Source organism: Chrysemys picta, chromosome 1 (genome assembly GCF_011386835.1).
Source record: "Chrysemys picta bellii isolate R12L10 chromosome 1, ASM1138683v2, whole genome shotgun sequence".
NCBI classification, from domain to species: domain Eukaryota; kingdom Metazoa; phylum Chordata; order Testudines; family Emydidae; genus Chrysemys; species Chrysemys picta.
The window spans coordinates 163,691,724-163,708,788 of NC_088791.1; the positions used below are offsets into that span (position 1 = coordinate 163,691,724).

Below are 17,065 nucleotides of genomic sequence, written 5' to 3' on the forward strand. Positions count from 1 at the left end.
AAATGCTTTATTATTTGTCCATACACATTTTCTTCATTCTGAATCCTGTTAAACTGTACAGTGTTTTGGAAAGGGAGAAACATAATTTAAAACAAATATGCTTGGCTCTCTCTCACTCAGGAGCTCCACATTTTTTCTATTTGTATTTGACTTAAAGGTCCAGTCCTGTTCCCATTTAAATGCTTTTTCATATTTTATTTTGGAGCTAAACAAGCTATTTGTGGAATGTTATTGTTGAACTATTTGTGTAGGGCCTGATTTTTGCTCCTCAGATGCATGCATGCAGCTGCTGGTATGATAGAAGATAATAGGACAGGTGCATATATTAGAGGGCAGAATTTGGTCTTTGTTCTAAGTAGCAAGGATGATGTTGAATCCTAAAATGTATTGCATTAAATCCATTAATAAAGATAATACTTTTCAATAGCAAATGTAGGTACCCCTAGTTTTGGCCAAAACAAAATAAGCCTCTATAGAACTCTAAAATCATATCCAGTGCATGTTAGATGTCAGCAATATTAAACACATAATAGTATAGGTGATACAAATGGATAAGTATGATCTACATTGTATTTAATTGAATTTATTTCTTTTATTCCTAATCAGACCTAATGGGCCAAGTTTTTCTGTCATTAAGCAAAACTTACACTGAGCTCCATGGAGTGTTGCCCAAGTATATACTGTGGAATTTTGCCCAGGTTTTATTACTCTTTACCATAGAATATCTAAACTAAAATATTATTTTCTTAGGGTGATTCTGGAGGACCCCTGTCATGTCGAAGCAACGGTGATGGACGGTGGTTTTTGACTGGCATTGTTAGCTGGGGTTATGGCTGTGGAAGACCAAATTTCCCTGGTGTATACACAAGGGTGTCAAAGTTTTCTCCGTGGATTCACAGATATGTGCCTTTGGTTTTGTAATCTGGAAATGGTCAAATGGCAACAAAAAGTATATTGTATCTGGATTATCTCCATTAAAATCACATTAATAAACAGTTGGTGGATGTTCAATTTTTTTGCATGCATCAGAGATCACACAAATGCCTTAGCTTCAAAATGTCCACACATTCTATTTATTGAAATAGAGAATACAGGGCATCTGTTCAGATGGAGGGTGAGATTGTATTTTGCATGTCTGGAAAGCCTAGTGCAAGGGATGTTTAAGGTAGACCACAGGTATGCTAGGACAAATAACTGTCAACTTTTCAAAACAATTATGGACAGAGCAATGACTGCAATGGGAAATGACCATGCAAGTCACAACAATTGTGCAGTTTTGGCAGAAGAGTCATCGAGTTAAAGGCCAGAAGGGAACACCAGATCATCTACTCTGACTTCCTGTGTATTACAGGCCACCAACAGCACCCAGCCGCTAACTCAACAACCAAAATGAGACGGAAGTATTACAGCCCACAGGAGACTAGACTATTATGTGCCAGAGGCAGAGACTAGGAGGGACCAAGGTGCACCAGTGCTTGAAGCCCCTGCAATGGCAGGGAAATGATTAAGTGAGATAACCAGATAATCCTGGCAAGTGATCCAGGACCACACACTGCAGAGGAAGGCAAAAAAAAAAAAAAAAGACAACCCAAGGTCATTTCCAGTCTGACCTGGAGGAAAACTCCTTCTTGATCCCACAGGTGGCAATCAATTTGACTTTGAGCGGGTGAGCAAGAACCAGAGGAAACAAGCGGAAGATTTGGGTCCCATGGCAGCAGCTGTATTTCTCTTCAAGAATGCAAAAACAAAAACCAGGCCAATAAGCAGCCTAAGGAAATCAATCCAGCCTTTCTTGTGACCTGTGAGTCTTTTCCTTGTTCATCCCACTTCTCCAATATTAGTCTGTGGTAATATTAGACTTGGTAATAGTCTAAACAATCAGCAGTAATGGCGCCTTCTGTCAGGAGTCTGAATTCCAAAAGCCACTTTCCTCCACTTTCCGAACAATATACTAATTGACTTGGAGAAAGAGGTCCTTCTGCTCTGCTGGCTGAGAACTGCAGTTTCAAAAAAGCTGAAAAACCCACCCTGCAAGTGTGCCTGTGTTTGTACATGTATTTGACACTTTTTCTAAAAGCTTTTGAGAACACAATTGCTACTACAAATATTTGTCAAGAAGGAATACAAAGTGTTATGAATACAATCTAATGGAATCTGTGGGTTTTATCCTGAATTTACACTGCAAGTGTCAGACATTTAGATGTAGCATGTACTAAAAGGATGTTTAAAATTTTGAGGGTGAAGACTCAAATCCTAGAACCATTTTAGACATGCTAAAATCTACTGCTCATCATTTTGACTTTAGGTTGGATTCTGACACCAATACTTAATTTGTAGATTGTCTACTTAAAGGATGATACTACCACCATACGAAATAATGATTACTACTGTGAGTATTACCAGTTAAGACAGTCTGAAGGTTTAGATCTCAAAATATGCCCGTACCAATTTATATATGGATTGGTTACGTTTGATAGTAATCTATAGGCCAATATTTTCATCAGTGATGAATTGTTATGTATTTGTACAGTGCTTAGCACTAATGAGCCCTGGCCTCTAGACACTATTGCAGTGCTTAATAATAATTAATAATAAAGTATCTATTATTATTTATTATTATTAATGATAATAATAATTGTCTTTGTCAAAACAAGTTTTATATATTCTGATATGGGGCATAGTTACTAGACCTGGCTGCAGAATGAAAAATAAATGTTGTGGCAAATTTGAAACAATGTTTATTCTGTTTCTCATAATGGTCCAAATTTCTCACAGACTATTTTTAAATGACTGAAGGGGGAGAAGGAAGGGGTTGGTAAGTGGGGAAACTTTCTAAAATTAAAGTTGTTAGCTTTGGGGTGGGAGAGGAAAATTTCACTAAGCTGACGGATCAAAACAGGCAATATAAAAATAGAAGGAAAAAACCCAAACTTGAAAAAATGGGGGTAAGGAGAAATATTTTTGGGACAGCTGCCAGAAAAAAACATTTCACGTAAAGTTTGATGAAAAACTGTAAAATGAATAAATTAAAAAAAAAAGTTTAAAACATTTGAGTCCATTTTTGAAAAGGCTGAATTTTGAGCAATTTCATTGAGGATAAATTGCAACTAGCTCCAGCATTCAACTTAAAATCTAAGGTTCTAGTCCTGCAAAGACATAAATACTAGGGCTGTCAAGTGATTAAAAAAATTAAATGTGCAATTAAAAAAATAATTGTGATTAATCGTACTGTTAAACAATAATAGAACACCATTTATTTACATATTTTTGGATGTTTTCTACATTTTCAAATATATTTATTTCAATTACAACACAGAATACAAAGTGTACAGTGCTCACTCTATATTTATTATTGATTACAAGTATTTGCACTGTAAAAAAACAAAAGAAATAGTATTTTTCAATTCACCTAATACAAGTACTGTGGTGCAATCTCTTTATCGTGAAAGTTGAACTTACAAATGTAAAATGATGTACAAAAACCGGCATTCAAAAATAAAACAATGTAAAATTTTAGAGCCTGCAGGTCCACTCAGTCCTACTTCTTGTTCAGCCAATCGCTCAGACAAACCGGTTTGTTTACATTTGCACGAGATGCTGCTGCCTGCTTCTTGTTTACAACGACAACTGAAAGTGAGAACAGGAATTCTCATGGTACTATTGTAGCCGGTGTCACAAGATATTTACATTCCAGATGCACTAAAGATTCATATGTTCACTTCATGCTTCAGCCATCATTCCAGGGGACATGAGTCCATGCTGATCACAGGTTCTGCTTGATAATAATCCAAAGCAGTGCAGACCAACGCATATTCATTTTCGTTATCTGAGTCAGATGCCAGCAGCAGAAGGTTGATTTTCCTGTTTAGTGGTTCAGGTTCTGTAGTTTATGCATCAGAGTGTTGCTCTTTTAAGACTTCTGAAAGCATGCTCCACACCTCATCCCTCTCAGATTTTGGAAGGCACTTCAGATTCTTAAACCTTGGGTCGAGTGCTGTAGCTAACTTTAGAAATCTCACATTGGTACCTTCTTTGCATTTTGTGAAATCTGCAGGGAAAGTGTTCATAAAATGAACAACATGTGCTGGGTCATCATCTGAGACTGCTATAAAATAAAATATATGGCAGAATGCAGGTAAAACAGAGCAGGGGACATACTATTTTCCCCCAAGGGGTTCAGTCATAAATTTAATAAACTCATTATTTTTTTTTAACAAGCATCATGAGCATGGAAGCATGTCCTCTGGAATGGTGGCTGAAGCACGAAAGGGCATAAGAATGTTTAGCATATCTGGCACGTAAATGCCACTACAAAAGAGCCATGCAAATGCCTGTTTTCACTTTCAGGTGACATTGTAAATAAGAAGCTGGCAGCATTATCTCCTGTAAATATAAACAAACTTGTTTGTCTTAGCGATTGGTTGAACAAGAAGTAGGACTGAGTAGACTTGTAGGCTCTGAAGTTTTACATTGTTTTGTTTTTGAGTGCAATTATGTAACAAAAAACGACATTTGTAAATTGCACTTTCATGACAAAGAGATTGCACTATGGTACTTGTATGAGGTGAATTGAAAAATACTATTTCTTTTATCATTTTTACATTGCAAATATTTATACACATTGATTTCAGTTACAACACAGAATACAATGTATATGAAAATGTAGAAAACTATCCAAAATATTTAATAAATTTCAATTGGTATTCTATTGTTTAACAGTGCAATTAAAACTGCGATTAATTTTTTTAATTGCGATTAATTTTTTTGAGTTAATCATGTGAGTTAACTGCGATTAATCAACAGTCCTAATAAATACATATTTAAATGTGTGCACGGCTGTTAAAGTCTATGCTGCTTTTCAGGAGAGGAGCCTTAATTCAATACATTTTCCTATCATTCTTAAATATACTCTGAAGAAGCAATTCATAAATAAAGTTTTAAAATGTGCAGTGGAATAGCAATACCTCCTCTGAGGCATCGAACAGTGGTGGTTATATCTAAGGCCACGTCTACACTACCCGCCGGATCAACGGGTAGTAATCGATCTATCAGGGATCGATTTATCACGTCTCGTCTAGACACGATAAATCGATCCCCAAATCAACACCTGTACTCCATGTTGGCAGGAGGAGTAAGTGGAGTTGACGGGGGAGCCGTGGCAGTTGACTTGCTGCCGTGAGGATGGCCAGGTAAGTCGAACTAAGATACTTCGACTTCAGCTACGCAATTAGCGTAGCTGAAGTTGCGTATCTTAGTTCGATCCCAGCCCCCCCAGTGTAGACCAGCCCTAAATTACAAGAAGCTTTGAGGTTTGTTTTTTCACTAAATGGTATGCTAGCTCTAAGACACTGTATTGCCTGCATATTATTGCTCGTCTTCTCCAAACCCTATCTTTAAACCCATTTCTTTGATGAAGCCCCCATTACAACAGTATGTCCACATACCTTTGTGATTTAACTCTTACCTGGTGCATTAACTCCAGCAGATATAATACAAGTTCTGCAGGGTAAAACTTGTCTTACTTCTCTGAAACATGTGCATTAAAGGGGAGATTATGAGAGGACCAAATGGGATTCGGGCACTTAGTTGCCCTTTGCATGTTTGAAATCTGAATCTTAAATCTCCATTCAACTAATAAATTACGGTGTAAGGGATTATAATTTATTCCTCTCTAATCTATAGGACCCGAATCTTCATAGTTTACAAATACCTAAATGGGATAAGTTTAAGTGGCTGGAACAAAGGATTAGAATTCAAACTACTCCATTTTCTATTCCAGCTCCCTATGTGACCTTGAGAAAGTCACCGTATTACCCAGCCTCAGTTTCCCTAAATTGAGTATAATGTTTAATAGTTTGCACATACACTAGTTTTTATGCAAGGATCTTAGTAGGGTGGTTATGTATTGTTTTGCATTCAACCACCTATATGCCTGATCCTGTAGACGATACTTATGCAAAGGTCATTAAAATCCATGTAAATTTTGGCTAAGTAATGACTACAGCAAATTGGGTACTATAAACTAGAAACAAGGCTTCTCATGCATTTTTCTTCATGTGTATTGTTTAGGTTTTTTCAGGGCTGACACTATAAAAAAGGAAATCTAAGAGGCTTTCTTCACTAATGCATTTCTTCTATCTTAAAGTTTTTTCTAACTTAAGTCAGACAAATACCAGTCAATCAGCGAGCCATGTGTAAAATTGGGAGTAGGTGGAAAGGAGAGGAAGACTTGAAAGAGAAACATTTGTGTGTGGTTCTTTTTTGCATTCCTGAGTCATGAAAGGGACTAGATTGCTTTCAAGCAAATTCCTTCTGCATTCTATATCACTTTTGGGTTTACTTTTTCCCTGAATTGACTTTAATACTAGGACCTTTAATATTTTAAACCACCTATGCTCAGGGGTGCTGGAACAGTTTGTATAGCGGGGGGTGCCATGAGCCATTGAAACAAACTAACCCAACTATATGTGATGGAAACCACGTCAAGCCAGGGGGTGCTGCCGCACCCCCAGCACCTCCTAGTTCCAGCATCTATGCCTACATTTTCTTTGACATGCAGAATTTCACGTCAGTTGTAGTAAAGCAATTTACTCCAAGAAGGTAAACTTGAACATTAAGAAAAGTACTGTTAGTACTTCTGTTCTGTGACATAGGCACTACATTGCTGTTTTTTTAGAATTGTAGAAGTCTGTTTTCCTCAGATATGATGCACCTCAGATGCCTGTGAAATATCTCCAGGCTTTCTATCAGGTGTTCAATAGAAGCTGCTGCATTTAGATCAGCTTGGATTTAATTTGTTTTTGATCATTTATGGTACACGCGCTGTTTGGAAAAGTAACTGAAAGTTTCTCTAGCTCATGTACTTCTAAGGGAGACGAATAACTGATCTTTCCTTCCTTTGGAGGGATCTCTTGAGCCTGTGTGGAAAACAAAGAGTTACAGCAGTGCTGACTCTTTTCCTTCCCACCTACCTTGAACGCAGACTGGCTCTCTCTTTAAGCAGTATGCCGAAGGTGAAATGAGAGAGGCAATAGGAAAAAGTGCACCTTATTCAAGTTCCTTTCAGGATTTTGGTGATTAGAATTGCCAGAAGCAAGTCCTCGAAGCATAAAGATGCAGTCTTTCCCCTCCAAACGGGTCCCTGTGGTATACAGCATACCAGCTCCCAATGATTCTGAACATGGATCTGGGCAGGTAAGAGATTGCAACTAAGCTTTATTGCACAAAGCACAATCAACATGTTTTATTCTTGGGGATGTAGTTGACTATGTTCACGTTTGGAAAATAGCTCATAAATGAAGCAATAGTTATAAATTGGGCAAGGAAAACAGCACCTGGTTTGTTGTCTGAGTTATTGATATTTTCCACTTGTTTTTCTTTAACAGAGTCCGAATCTTCACCATCTCCAGTCTCCTCAAGAAGAAATCTCATATGTGCAGCATTCTTTCTTCAAACAGATGAATTTGCATTTCTGGAGAAGGTGGCTTCTAGGAATGTTACCTCTGATTTCCTTAGCAGTCACTGTACTCGTGTTGGTCCTGTACTATTCATTATGTAAGTGCCTTTCCTCAATAACACCATTTCTTTTTCAATACCCATTTAAGTGCTGAATCCATTCCGTATTTTGACAGGTACAACTTAAAAGTTAGGCTGATGAGTTAATGTTAATTCAAAGGCAGTAACTATGTGTTGATAAACAGTAGTTAGAGAATCATGAAGGTGTGGATTGGGCTTGGACACTTGATAGATTCCATAGTCAGTAGGGCTGCAGTTAAGGGAGTTAGCGCCCACATGCCATTGCAATTCAGTCATCTTTTCAATGGGATTTGGATCCTATAGAAACTCGCCCTTTTAAAATCCCAGCCTAAAATCATAAAAATTTCTATCCTTGTGAGCCAGTAATGTTTTAGCAAATTGAAAGTATAGGTTGAAATCCAACACTGCCAACATTGCCAACATTTGTGCTCTACTCCCCTACAAATACAGTATTATTCTCTATTGAGTATTATCCTCAGCCATTGAATAGCAGTAGTTTGATTCATTAACATGCCCTATTTTCACATCATTCTGTTGAGTAACATCAAGGTTAAATCAGTTCTTTCACAAGCATCTGGTGTTGAACGTTTGGAGCAAGGCTAAGCTATTAACTTTGCTAATGCATGATCCTGTTTCTGTAGCTCCAGCATTCTCCTTTATCTATATTGGTGGAAGTGTAGAAATACCTAACTTGACCTATAGAAGTGACCTCACTGATCCAAAGTCACAGAAATTTATAATGCAAGCAGAAGCAATCCAGAACTATGTAAGTACTCACAGGTGACATAGCCTATAACTCGAAAACATTTTATCACTGGTTTAGTTGAAATCCTTTCTTCAAAATTCAAAGGTATAGTAGAAAGCTGAGGTTTGAGTCATGGGTATTTGTTCTTTTCTTTCAAAGTAATAAAATCTAGGATTAGTCTGGGAGAGAGTCAAGTTACAAAGCTTAAGACAAGTGCCCTCTTTAAGACAGGGCAAGTGGATGGGAGGCAATTAAACCTGTTACTCTGCCGTAGTGCATTAGGAATGTAACTTGCCAAATGCAACCTTGTTATCTTACACTAAATAGCAATATTTGTTGTTGTTGTTTTTAAAATAAGGGTAGTTCAAAGCTGAAAACGTTCAGCTTTTGTAAAAGAACTATAAGTGAATTTATTTTTTATTCAATCTAGTTACCCTGTATTCATTTGTTGCTGCTTGGGTGTGGGTTTTTGAATTACAATTTTAAATTATTGCACAAACTCTTTTTTGGTTCCCCTCTCCTCACCAGCACAACAATGCTTGCTTTCTTGCGCTTCTCATACAAGTTTGTATTTGTGAGATCAATACTGTTTCGTAGGTCCATGCTAACAGAGTTCTTTAAGCACAAAGCCGCCCTCTGTTAGCCTGTATTTCCCAACAGAGTTAATCTTGTGTCTCAAAACTGCTTTGTGCATGGCCGACATGAGTTGTCCGTGACTGGATTATAAACCAGAAATGACACGGAGTTTAAATAATTAAAACACATAATCTAGTTTTGAAATTTTTTATATTTCCTTACACACACTTTTTTTTCTTGGCTAAAGAAGAGTTCATTTCAACTTTTGTTCAAACTGAAATGGAAGTTGAAATGTGTACATTGCTTACCATTCTTACCTGACTAGAAACTCTTTATACTCTGTAGTCACTTTAAAATGCAATTTACTGGTGAAGTGTTTATGGCATGATACTTCAAAAAGTTTGATTAGCTAACAATCAAATTTAACAATTTTTTTTGCTCTTATATTTAGCTTTCTAATTATTTAACTGTCAGTTTGCAGAACTATATGAGTCTTCTACATTAGGGAAATATTACTTGAAATCTGTTGTTGCTGCATTTAGGTAAGTCCTTTTCTAGATGTACTAAATGAAGTGTGTGTGTGTGTGTGTGTGTGTGTGTGTGTGTGTGTGTGTGTTATTTTTAATGGCTTTCCTTGGAGGGATATGTATAATTTTATAATACGGGAAATAAAGGCAAGTACGGTAGCATACTTAAAACCAAGGGATAAATGCTATGAGATAAATACTTAAGGTTTTTGCTTTCAATACTTTGTTACTGAGGAAAACTATTAGACAAAATCCAAGTTGGTTGGTTGTGGATTGGTTTCATGCTGGTTGAAGTGATTGCTTTCAAGTCTATCCACCTACTTCAGATCTTGCAAAGCAGTTTTCAATAGGCATTTTTCTTTCTCTTCCACTCTTTTGAATAACCTGTTTATGTAAGATGCCTACCAATGCCACACCTTTTCTGACATCCTAAAACAAAATATACAGGTGTACATTCTGGTGGGGCACTCTACATAAGCACCTACCAGGAAAGCCAGCGCATGGAGTAGAATGGTCCTACAGTCATTTCCATCTGTAATTTTTTGAAAGCCTGAGCTACTGGCCATTTTGGGTTGGAGTTTAGGGATCAAGAGGCATGATCATCTGCCTTTTTATGCACATAAATCAATTGATCCAGCCACGGCTTCTTCATGTACATACCCATGCAGACTATTTTTTCCTCTTCACACGAATAATTTGAACAAGGGACTGTGTGGTTCTCTGGCTGGGCAGAACATGGGTATAATTTTGTGGTGGCATTTTTCAAAAGGAAAATGCAACTTGACTTCATAGTATTACAGGAGTATTACCATTGACTTCAATGGGAGCAGACAAGACAACTCAAAGTTTTTCAAAAAGCCACCACATAGGTGGCCCTTAGGAAAAATTGCTCTAGAGCTTTAATACATGATGGTAAATAAAATTAAAAAGTGATTAGAATTCTATAGAAAAGTTTAAAAGGATTTTTCCTCAGGAGAATTGTTTTCAGCATTCATGCTTAACTGTTTTAGTGATGGATCTGCCTATATCCAACTTCTGTCTGTCTAGTCTATGGGAAAAGAGGATCTTTGCAAGAAGAGGGCTTTGTACCTCTATATACAGCAGTAGCAAAACAGTTGTGCAGAAAGTTAATATTGACGTATGCTAGCTGAGACTACAGAACTAATCAAAATGAAACTGAAAATGACAACTGAAATCCATTTATAATCTATTGTTTCCCCCCACAGCGAAGGAGAAGATGGTCTCCGAGCTTACTACTGGAATAAATTCTGGGCACCGCAAGAGATAGTGCACTCTTTCAAAAAACTAACCTCACTGAAACATAAGGAAATAATCAGTAAACATACACTTCAGACTACTAATTCTTCTGCTGAATCCTTTCCTGTGGAAGAGGATTTTAATCTCTTAACAATGGAGCTTTTTGGTAACAACCTATCTGTCATTAAAAAAAAAAAAGTCTTAAAAACTCCTTCAGGTTGTGTTTTGCTCACATAGCTTACAGATGTCCCTTTTTTTAATTTAAGTTTCAGATTCTTCAGACTATGATGTGACACTGAAGTCAGGTAATTACTATTCTTAAATACACAACTTTACTACTTGCAAAACTAGGTTTTCTTTAACAATAGAATGGTGGCAGCACCACAATAATAATTATTATTAATTATATTTATTCTGGTAATGTCTAAGGGCCAAGTGAGAATCGGGTCCCATCACGGTAAGCTCTGTACTAAGAGAGAAGTAGACAGTCTCTGCCCCGAAGAGTTTATACATTAAATACAGTACATTCCTGATTATCCGAATAGCATGGGAGACGTGGATTTTATTTGGATAGGTGAGAGTTCAGATAATCGAGAGTGCAGGAGTCATTCAGCAGTGGGGTGGCCTCCCCCACAGTGAGGGGGTTCTTCCTCTTCCTCCTCCTTATTGAAGTCCTGGCTGGGGTCTCTGCTCTGCCTGCCTTATTCACTCCTGTGACAGCAGAGCTGCAGAGGACTTCCTGCACTGCTGCAGGAGCCATTCAGCAGGAGGGTGTCCTCCCCTACAACTAGGGGTGGATTTTCCTCACAGTCCTGGCCGGGGGAGGGGAAGTGGGCGGGGTGTCTCTGCCCTATTATCCAAACCTCTGTGTTATCCAAATCCCTTCCTTGTGCCCCAGCATGAAATGCAGGCTGCAGAGGACAAGTATTTCATGCTGCGGGCCATGGAAGGGATTTGGGTTACTCAGAGGTACAGATAATAGGGTTTTGGATAAACAGGAGTACACTGTAATAAACTGAGTGAGAGAGAATTCTTTATAATTGCTGGTCAAAACTTTCTTGCATGTTCAGCTTTTAAAGCCATATTTAGCAACCCAAATACAAAGGTGTAGACGTCAAAGGTGTAGATGAGAACCAGCAGCTCCCAATGACTTGTACTGGGAGTTTGAGCTGCTCAACACCTAAAAATCAAACCACTTCTATAGTTGCCTAAATATATAGTGAAGAACTCAGCTCTAGACAGCCAGTTTAGAAAATTTTGGCCATTATAGTTAGTGATCCTTTTGTATGTTATTTTCTATACCAATGATATCCCCAAGTGCTTTATAATGTCCTGAATAGTAGAGGGAGAGAAATGAAGAGGCATAGGTAAGGGAGGAGGTATGTTTTTTTCAGCTGAGATTTCAAATGATATGGCAAGAGTTGAAGAGATGGCTTCTCAGGCTAATGGAATGTGAGATGAATGGGGAGCCAGTGAAGTTCTGGGAAGAATGTGAAATGAATGGGGAGCCAGTATGTGTGAGAAGGCAGTTTGCAGCAGCCTCTGTATATGTTGGGTTGATGGCAGGGATGGGGGGGACACAGACTTGCAATAATCAAACACTGCAGATGTCGGTGTGGATAGAGTTTCCTCCTTGGTGGAGTCAAGGTACAGCCATAAACGAACAATGCACCAGCAGTAATCTGAAGGTTTGCAAAGAAAGAGAAGAGAGCAGGCAGAGTCAAATAAAAGGTGTGAGACAAGAGGGAGCTATGGGACACAGATCTGTAACTGAAAGGTCTCTTGTCTCAGAGAAGCACTTCTGTGTCTGGAGACTTGTACCTGAAAGATATTAGATGATGGCAGAGTATCCCTTCTGAACCAGTTAAGCCCATGCTGAAACATAAGCCCCAATTGACTGAAGGAAATGACTAAAACAATTCACTTGGGGCTAAACCTAAGGCGCATGTGCTTTCAGCCTTACAGTGAGATCAGGTATGCTGTGTTTGGTTTTGTCTGGTGAGTTTTGGGGAGGTCACATACAAAATTATGGAGTTATGAAAAAAGCCCTAATTTTGAGGGTTTCATCTTTTGTGTGCACTTTGGTTGCCATTATAATTGTTAAGTTGGTTAGAACTGATTGTGGCCTAATTTGCACTTGCTAATGCTAAAAGCAATGGGTGCTGCTTTGATCTGAATTAATTCTAGCATTGCAATTAGCATTTGTGAAAGATGCTGGATTAACAGAAGTAGAAATTAGACTTTATATTCACAGGCGAGGTACACAGAGCTCCCCCTACCATACCACGGTGGTTCAGCTTTGTCCCAAAGCGGGCCACTTCTAGGTATGAGAATGTATCACAGCATGGCTTCAGTGTATATTCAGTCCTTGTCCTCTCTGCTGAGACTGACAAGGATGCCAGCTGGGGTAGTCTTTTAGAGATGTGGGCAACTGCTTACTAGGATCTGGACAGAGATTTCCCCAATTAATTTCTTATTTACCCTTTTGTCTACATTTTTTCAGACACTGATCTAGTTTGTCTTTTGTATATCAGTATCCTTCGACCTGTATGCAAAGCCAGGTAACAACAGGACTTTAACTTTGATGAATCCCAAGAAATCTTTTTATCAGTGGAGGCTGCGTGTTCCTTCTAACTATATTGTGAGACTTGTAGTCCTTACTCTGCATGGTGTCACTCCAGGGAGTTGTGCATCACACAGATTATCTGCATATGATTTTCTTCTTCCTCTTCAGAACAAGATCATTACAAGGTATGATCATAAAGGAAAGCTACTTTTTTCTCTGGCAAAACACACACCAAATCTTATATGTGTCACCTCCCAGAGCGCTCATGAACACATTTTTAGTTTTTATTTTTTAAAAAAGAAGGCTTGCATGGCTCAAGAGATTGGTAATGAAACATACAACTTTCTAAAGGTTCTAAAGGCTAGTTCAAGATCCAGCCTGGTTTAGCAGTGACCAGAACTCAGTACCATGTGATGCCTCTTTGGTAACCTACCTGAAATAAATAGGTAGTCTTGTTGCAGTTCCTATCAAAGAGATATCTGGACTCATAAGTATCTGCCAATATTTAGCACTCATATTCACCTTTGTTTATGCACTCAGCAAGGAGGTCAGGGATTGAAAAGGGCACACACTGGTTGACTCATTGCCTAGTTGTAGTCCTTCATTTCCTTCAAATCAGCACTGAGACACACAGGGTGAGCACGGTGGAGAACTCAGTGTTGCTACTGCCCATAGAGATCAATTTCAAGGACTGTCAGCCCATCGTGTTTTACAAGCAGTAATTTGGCTATTTAGAAAGCAAAGAAGAAATGTGTTGGCTTGGATTCAATTCAAGTTAGTATCAAGAGGCTTGTGATATTATCAGTTAAAGCTTCATGTCAGAGAGGACATTTTTATTTCAGTTACATGTATTTATCTCCTACAAAGTACATTTGAACTCACCTGTGCACTCATGTTTGCCAACAGGAGTCTCAAAAATAGGAGCTGATACGCTGGGAGAATTAAGTACATACACAGGAAAGATAGACTCTCTCCAATCCCACTATCTGCAATGTACAATTCAAGTGCGGGAAATACTTTTTGTGTGTGTGTGCTTGTTTTGCTGTGGGGTACTAATCACCCGTCACACTTGTTCACTGACTGAATGTGTATTTTTGTGTATCCCCCAAAATTCTTTAGAGTGGTCAAACACAACTAGTGGTTAACTCTGTCCAATGCTCTGGACAGGTCCAGTGGAATCTATGGACACGTGTCCACTGTCCATGGTTGAGAATAGATAATCATTTACTGTGGGTGCTGTATCCAGAGTTCCCTTTGACTTTTGATGCCTTGCAGTCTTCCAAGACTTCAATTTATGTGTGATCCCAAATCCCAGAGGAAGAGAAGTTTGAGATGCTTCAGGTGATCATCCCTTTCTGTGTACTTGATCCCCTAGGTCACATTAGAAACAAATGCAGCTGTACACATGCAGGATGGCGAATATACCTCCCCACTTTGAACTCCAAAACCCACTGGTTCTATCCCATGAGCTAAAGGGCAATCTCCATTAACTGTCCTTAGTATTCAGCTTATTCATGCTATTCTCTGTTCTAGAGGGTGACTCAACTGGGAGGCCATCAATGATTCTGAGTAGTTCCCATAAAGTACAATAGTGAACCGTACACAGTTGCAAATACCTAGCCATGAAAGTACAAGTGAGGCTGTGCAACACCATAAAAATGCACACCGCATATAAATATTTGAAGACTTTGTTGTATATCCTCGGTATGCAATTTCATGACCCCATCTCAAGGAAGATACAGCACAAATAAAACAGGCTCAGAAACAGGTGACCAAACACTAGATGCATGGAAAAACTTACATATGAGAGGGAAAATATTTGGACTATTAGTTCAGAGAAGAGTTGAGTAAGAGGCACTGGGTAGACCAAAGTACATAAAATAATGAAAGGTACACAGAATGTCAGTTGGGATCTTCTGTTTACCCTGTATACAGGGCCAGGGACTAGCCAATAAAATTTAATGGGGAAAAATATTCCCTTACGTAATAAGTAACCTTTGGAACTCAAAGGCACAAGATAACATGGAATCAAAGAGCTTAGTGCGGTGGATAATTCCTATAACCATTAGGTAATCTCTTACTGGTTTGCACATGTAACTGCCATACTTAGAATGGGGAACACCACTAGAATCAGTGATAACTTGCCTACTAATAAGCAGATAAAAGAAAACTTCAAATGTACTGTGGGTTTAAAAGTAGTACAGACATTCATATGGATAAGACTATCCACAGTTATTGAAGGTGGCATAAATTATAAGGGATATTAGACCCTGGTGCTTCAGGGTATCAGCCAACTATTTATTGCTTGGAATTAAGAAGAAATTTCCCTCACGGGCAGGTTTTTACCTTATTGCCCGTTGGGTGGCTTCTTCCATCTTGCTGAAAAACCTCTGGTAATTGGTCATTCTGAAACCTGTAACTAGGCGAAATGGTACTTTTCAGATGCCAAGATTTTCGGGGCAGGGACTGTCACTTACTCTGTTTGTACAGCACCTAACACAATGGAGTCCCGGCCTAGTTGGCTTCTAGGTACTATCACTATGTACAGGCTTAACTGGCCTGATGTGATATTGCATATCTGATGGCTTTGTAAAACTGCAAATCTCTATGTACCTATTAGCAGCATCCTTTTGGCAGTGAGACCAGGTATCTTAAAACTACCCCAGACCCTGTGTTTGAGTAAATGAAATCTGAGATTGGGAAACTACAGGTCAACATATTGGGCGCTCAAATGGCAAACAATTCATTGATGGGATAAAAGAAAAGCAAGTGTCCAGGAGAGTTATGTCAAAGTTCAGCTGAATGTATTGGAAGAATTGCAGTCTAATTTCAGAGAAGGATGGGTAGTATAGAATGTTATCTAATTCAGTTTGTTTATATTTCAGATGGTGTGGAGTACCAGGGGCCTGGAGCCCTCCTGTCATACGGTTAACTTCATCGAGTAATGTTATGCTGGTCACCTTCTCACTGGATAGAAGAAAAGAGAGTAACATGCTAAAAGCATACTTCCAAGCTGTTCCTAAAGTTGGTATGTACTCAAATCAATTATGTATTTGATGTAGGAAAGTTCAGACTTTTAGCCACTACTAATGTAGGACATTACTTCTTGGAGGTTATTGTTTCTGGAAAAAAGAAATTTCCATTCTGATCTCCCTGAAGATGATTTCAGGTAGCTGAGCAGAGGATGAGGATTGAGATCCTTCCATTTGGTAGGATTAATCTTCCTCTCTGGTTACTATTAGACCATCTCTCCTAATAGTTGCATTTGCCCCCGGCTCTAACTCACTAAATTTCGTGTTTACTCTTCACATATACTACTCCCAAGAGAGCATGTTGGCAATCTCCGTAAAGAGGCACAAGGCTGCTATACAATCTTGGTGCTCCTGCCAGCTCCAGTCTGAGGCACACTGGTAGAGAGTGTTTGAGTTAAGCTTGCAATTCTGTCTGGTTACAGTGGAATACTTTGAGTTGCCGTGGCTTGAGTCACCTGCAGTTTGCTGCAGACACTTCTGAAGTGAAACTAATACCAATAATTATTTAGTTGCTTGCCATGAATCTTCCCCCTTCTTCTGATAAATAAGGGATCATAGATATTAATGGACAGAATTAATGGCCAATGCGTTTTGTCCCTATGGAATAAATTATAGGGAATAGCCCCTACAAAGCTAAATTTTCAAAGGTGACAGATAATTTTGAGTACATCGGTTTTTGCTTGTCCAACTTAATACCCTCAGTGGTCTTACTTTAAGTAAATGCTCAGCAGCACCTGCCTTTTGAAAATCAGACCCCTTCAAGATTGCCCAAGTTGGGCACCCAAAATTACTAGACGCTCAAATTTTGCCATGGAAATGAATTCAG

General features: G+C 38.6%; 2 protein-coding genes across 13 annotated transcripts in view; both read left to right on the top strand.

The window, feature by feature from the left end:
- Positions 1–995, top strand: part of TMPRSS7 (transmembrane serine protease 7) — a 71,125-nt gene extending 70,130 nt beyond the window's left edge. For all 4 annotated transcript variants that reach the window (XM_065588739.1, XM_065588740.1, XM_065588734.1 and 1 more), the window contains one exon: positions 751–995. In XM_065588739.1, the coding sequence (XP_065444811.1) occupies positions 751–921 (171 nt within the window). In that variant the 3' untranslated portion in view covers positions 922–995. The remainder of the gene's footprint in view (positions 1–750) is intronic.
- Positions 996–6,890: 5,895 nt separating this feature from the next.
- Positions 6,891–17,065, top strand: part of LOC101936040 (suppressor of tumorigenicity 14 protein-like) — a 41,761-nt gene continuing 31,586 nt past the window's right edge. For 6 of the 9 annotated variants that reach the window (XR_010599707.1, XR_010599706.1, XM_065588769.1 and 3 more), the window contains exons 1-8: positions 6,892–7,194; positions 7,386–7,554; positions 8,178–8,302; positions 9,332–9,399; positions 10,611–10,807; positions 10,908–10,946; positions 13,176–13,392; positions 16,093–16,235. Coding sequence is in view for 6 of the 9 variants with exons in the window: in XM_065588769.1 (XP_065444841.1) it covers positions 7,114–7,194; positions 7,386–7,554; positions 8,178–8,302; positions 9,332–9,399; positions 10,611–10,807; positions 10,908–10,946; positions 13,176–13,392; positions 16,093–16,235 (1,039 nt within the window). In the remaining 3 variants the exon portion in view is untranslated. Of the gene's footprint in view, positions 7,195–7,385; positions 7,555–8,177; positions 8,303–9,331; positions 9,400–10,610; positions 10,808–10,907; positions 10,947–13,175; positions 13,393–16,092; positions 16,236–17,065 lie in introns of all 9 variants that reach the window. The other 3 variants (XR_010599713.1, XM_065588779.1, XM_065588756.1) reach the window with 2 other exon arrangements.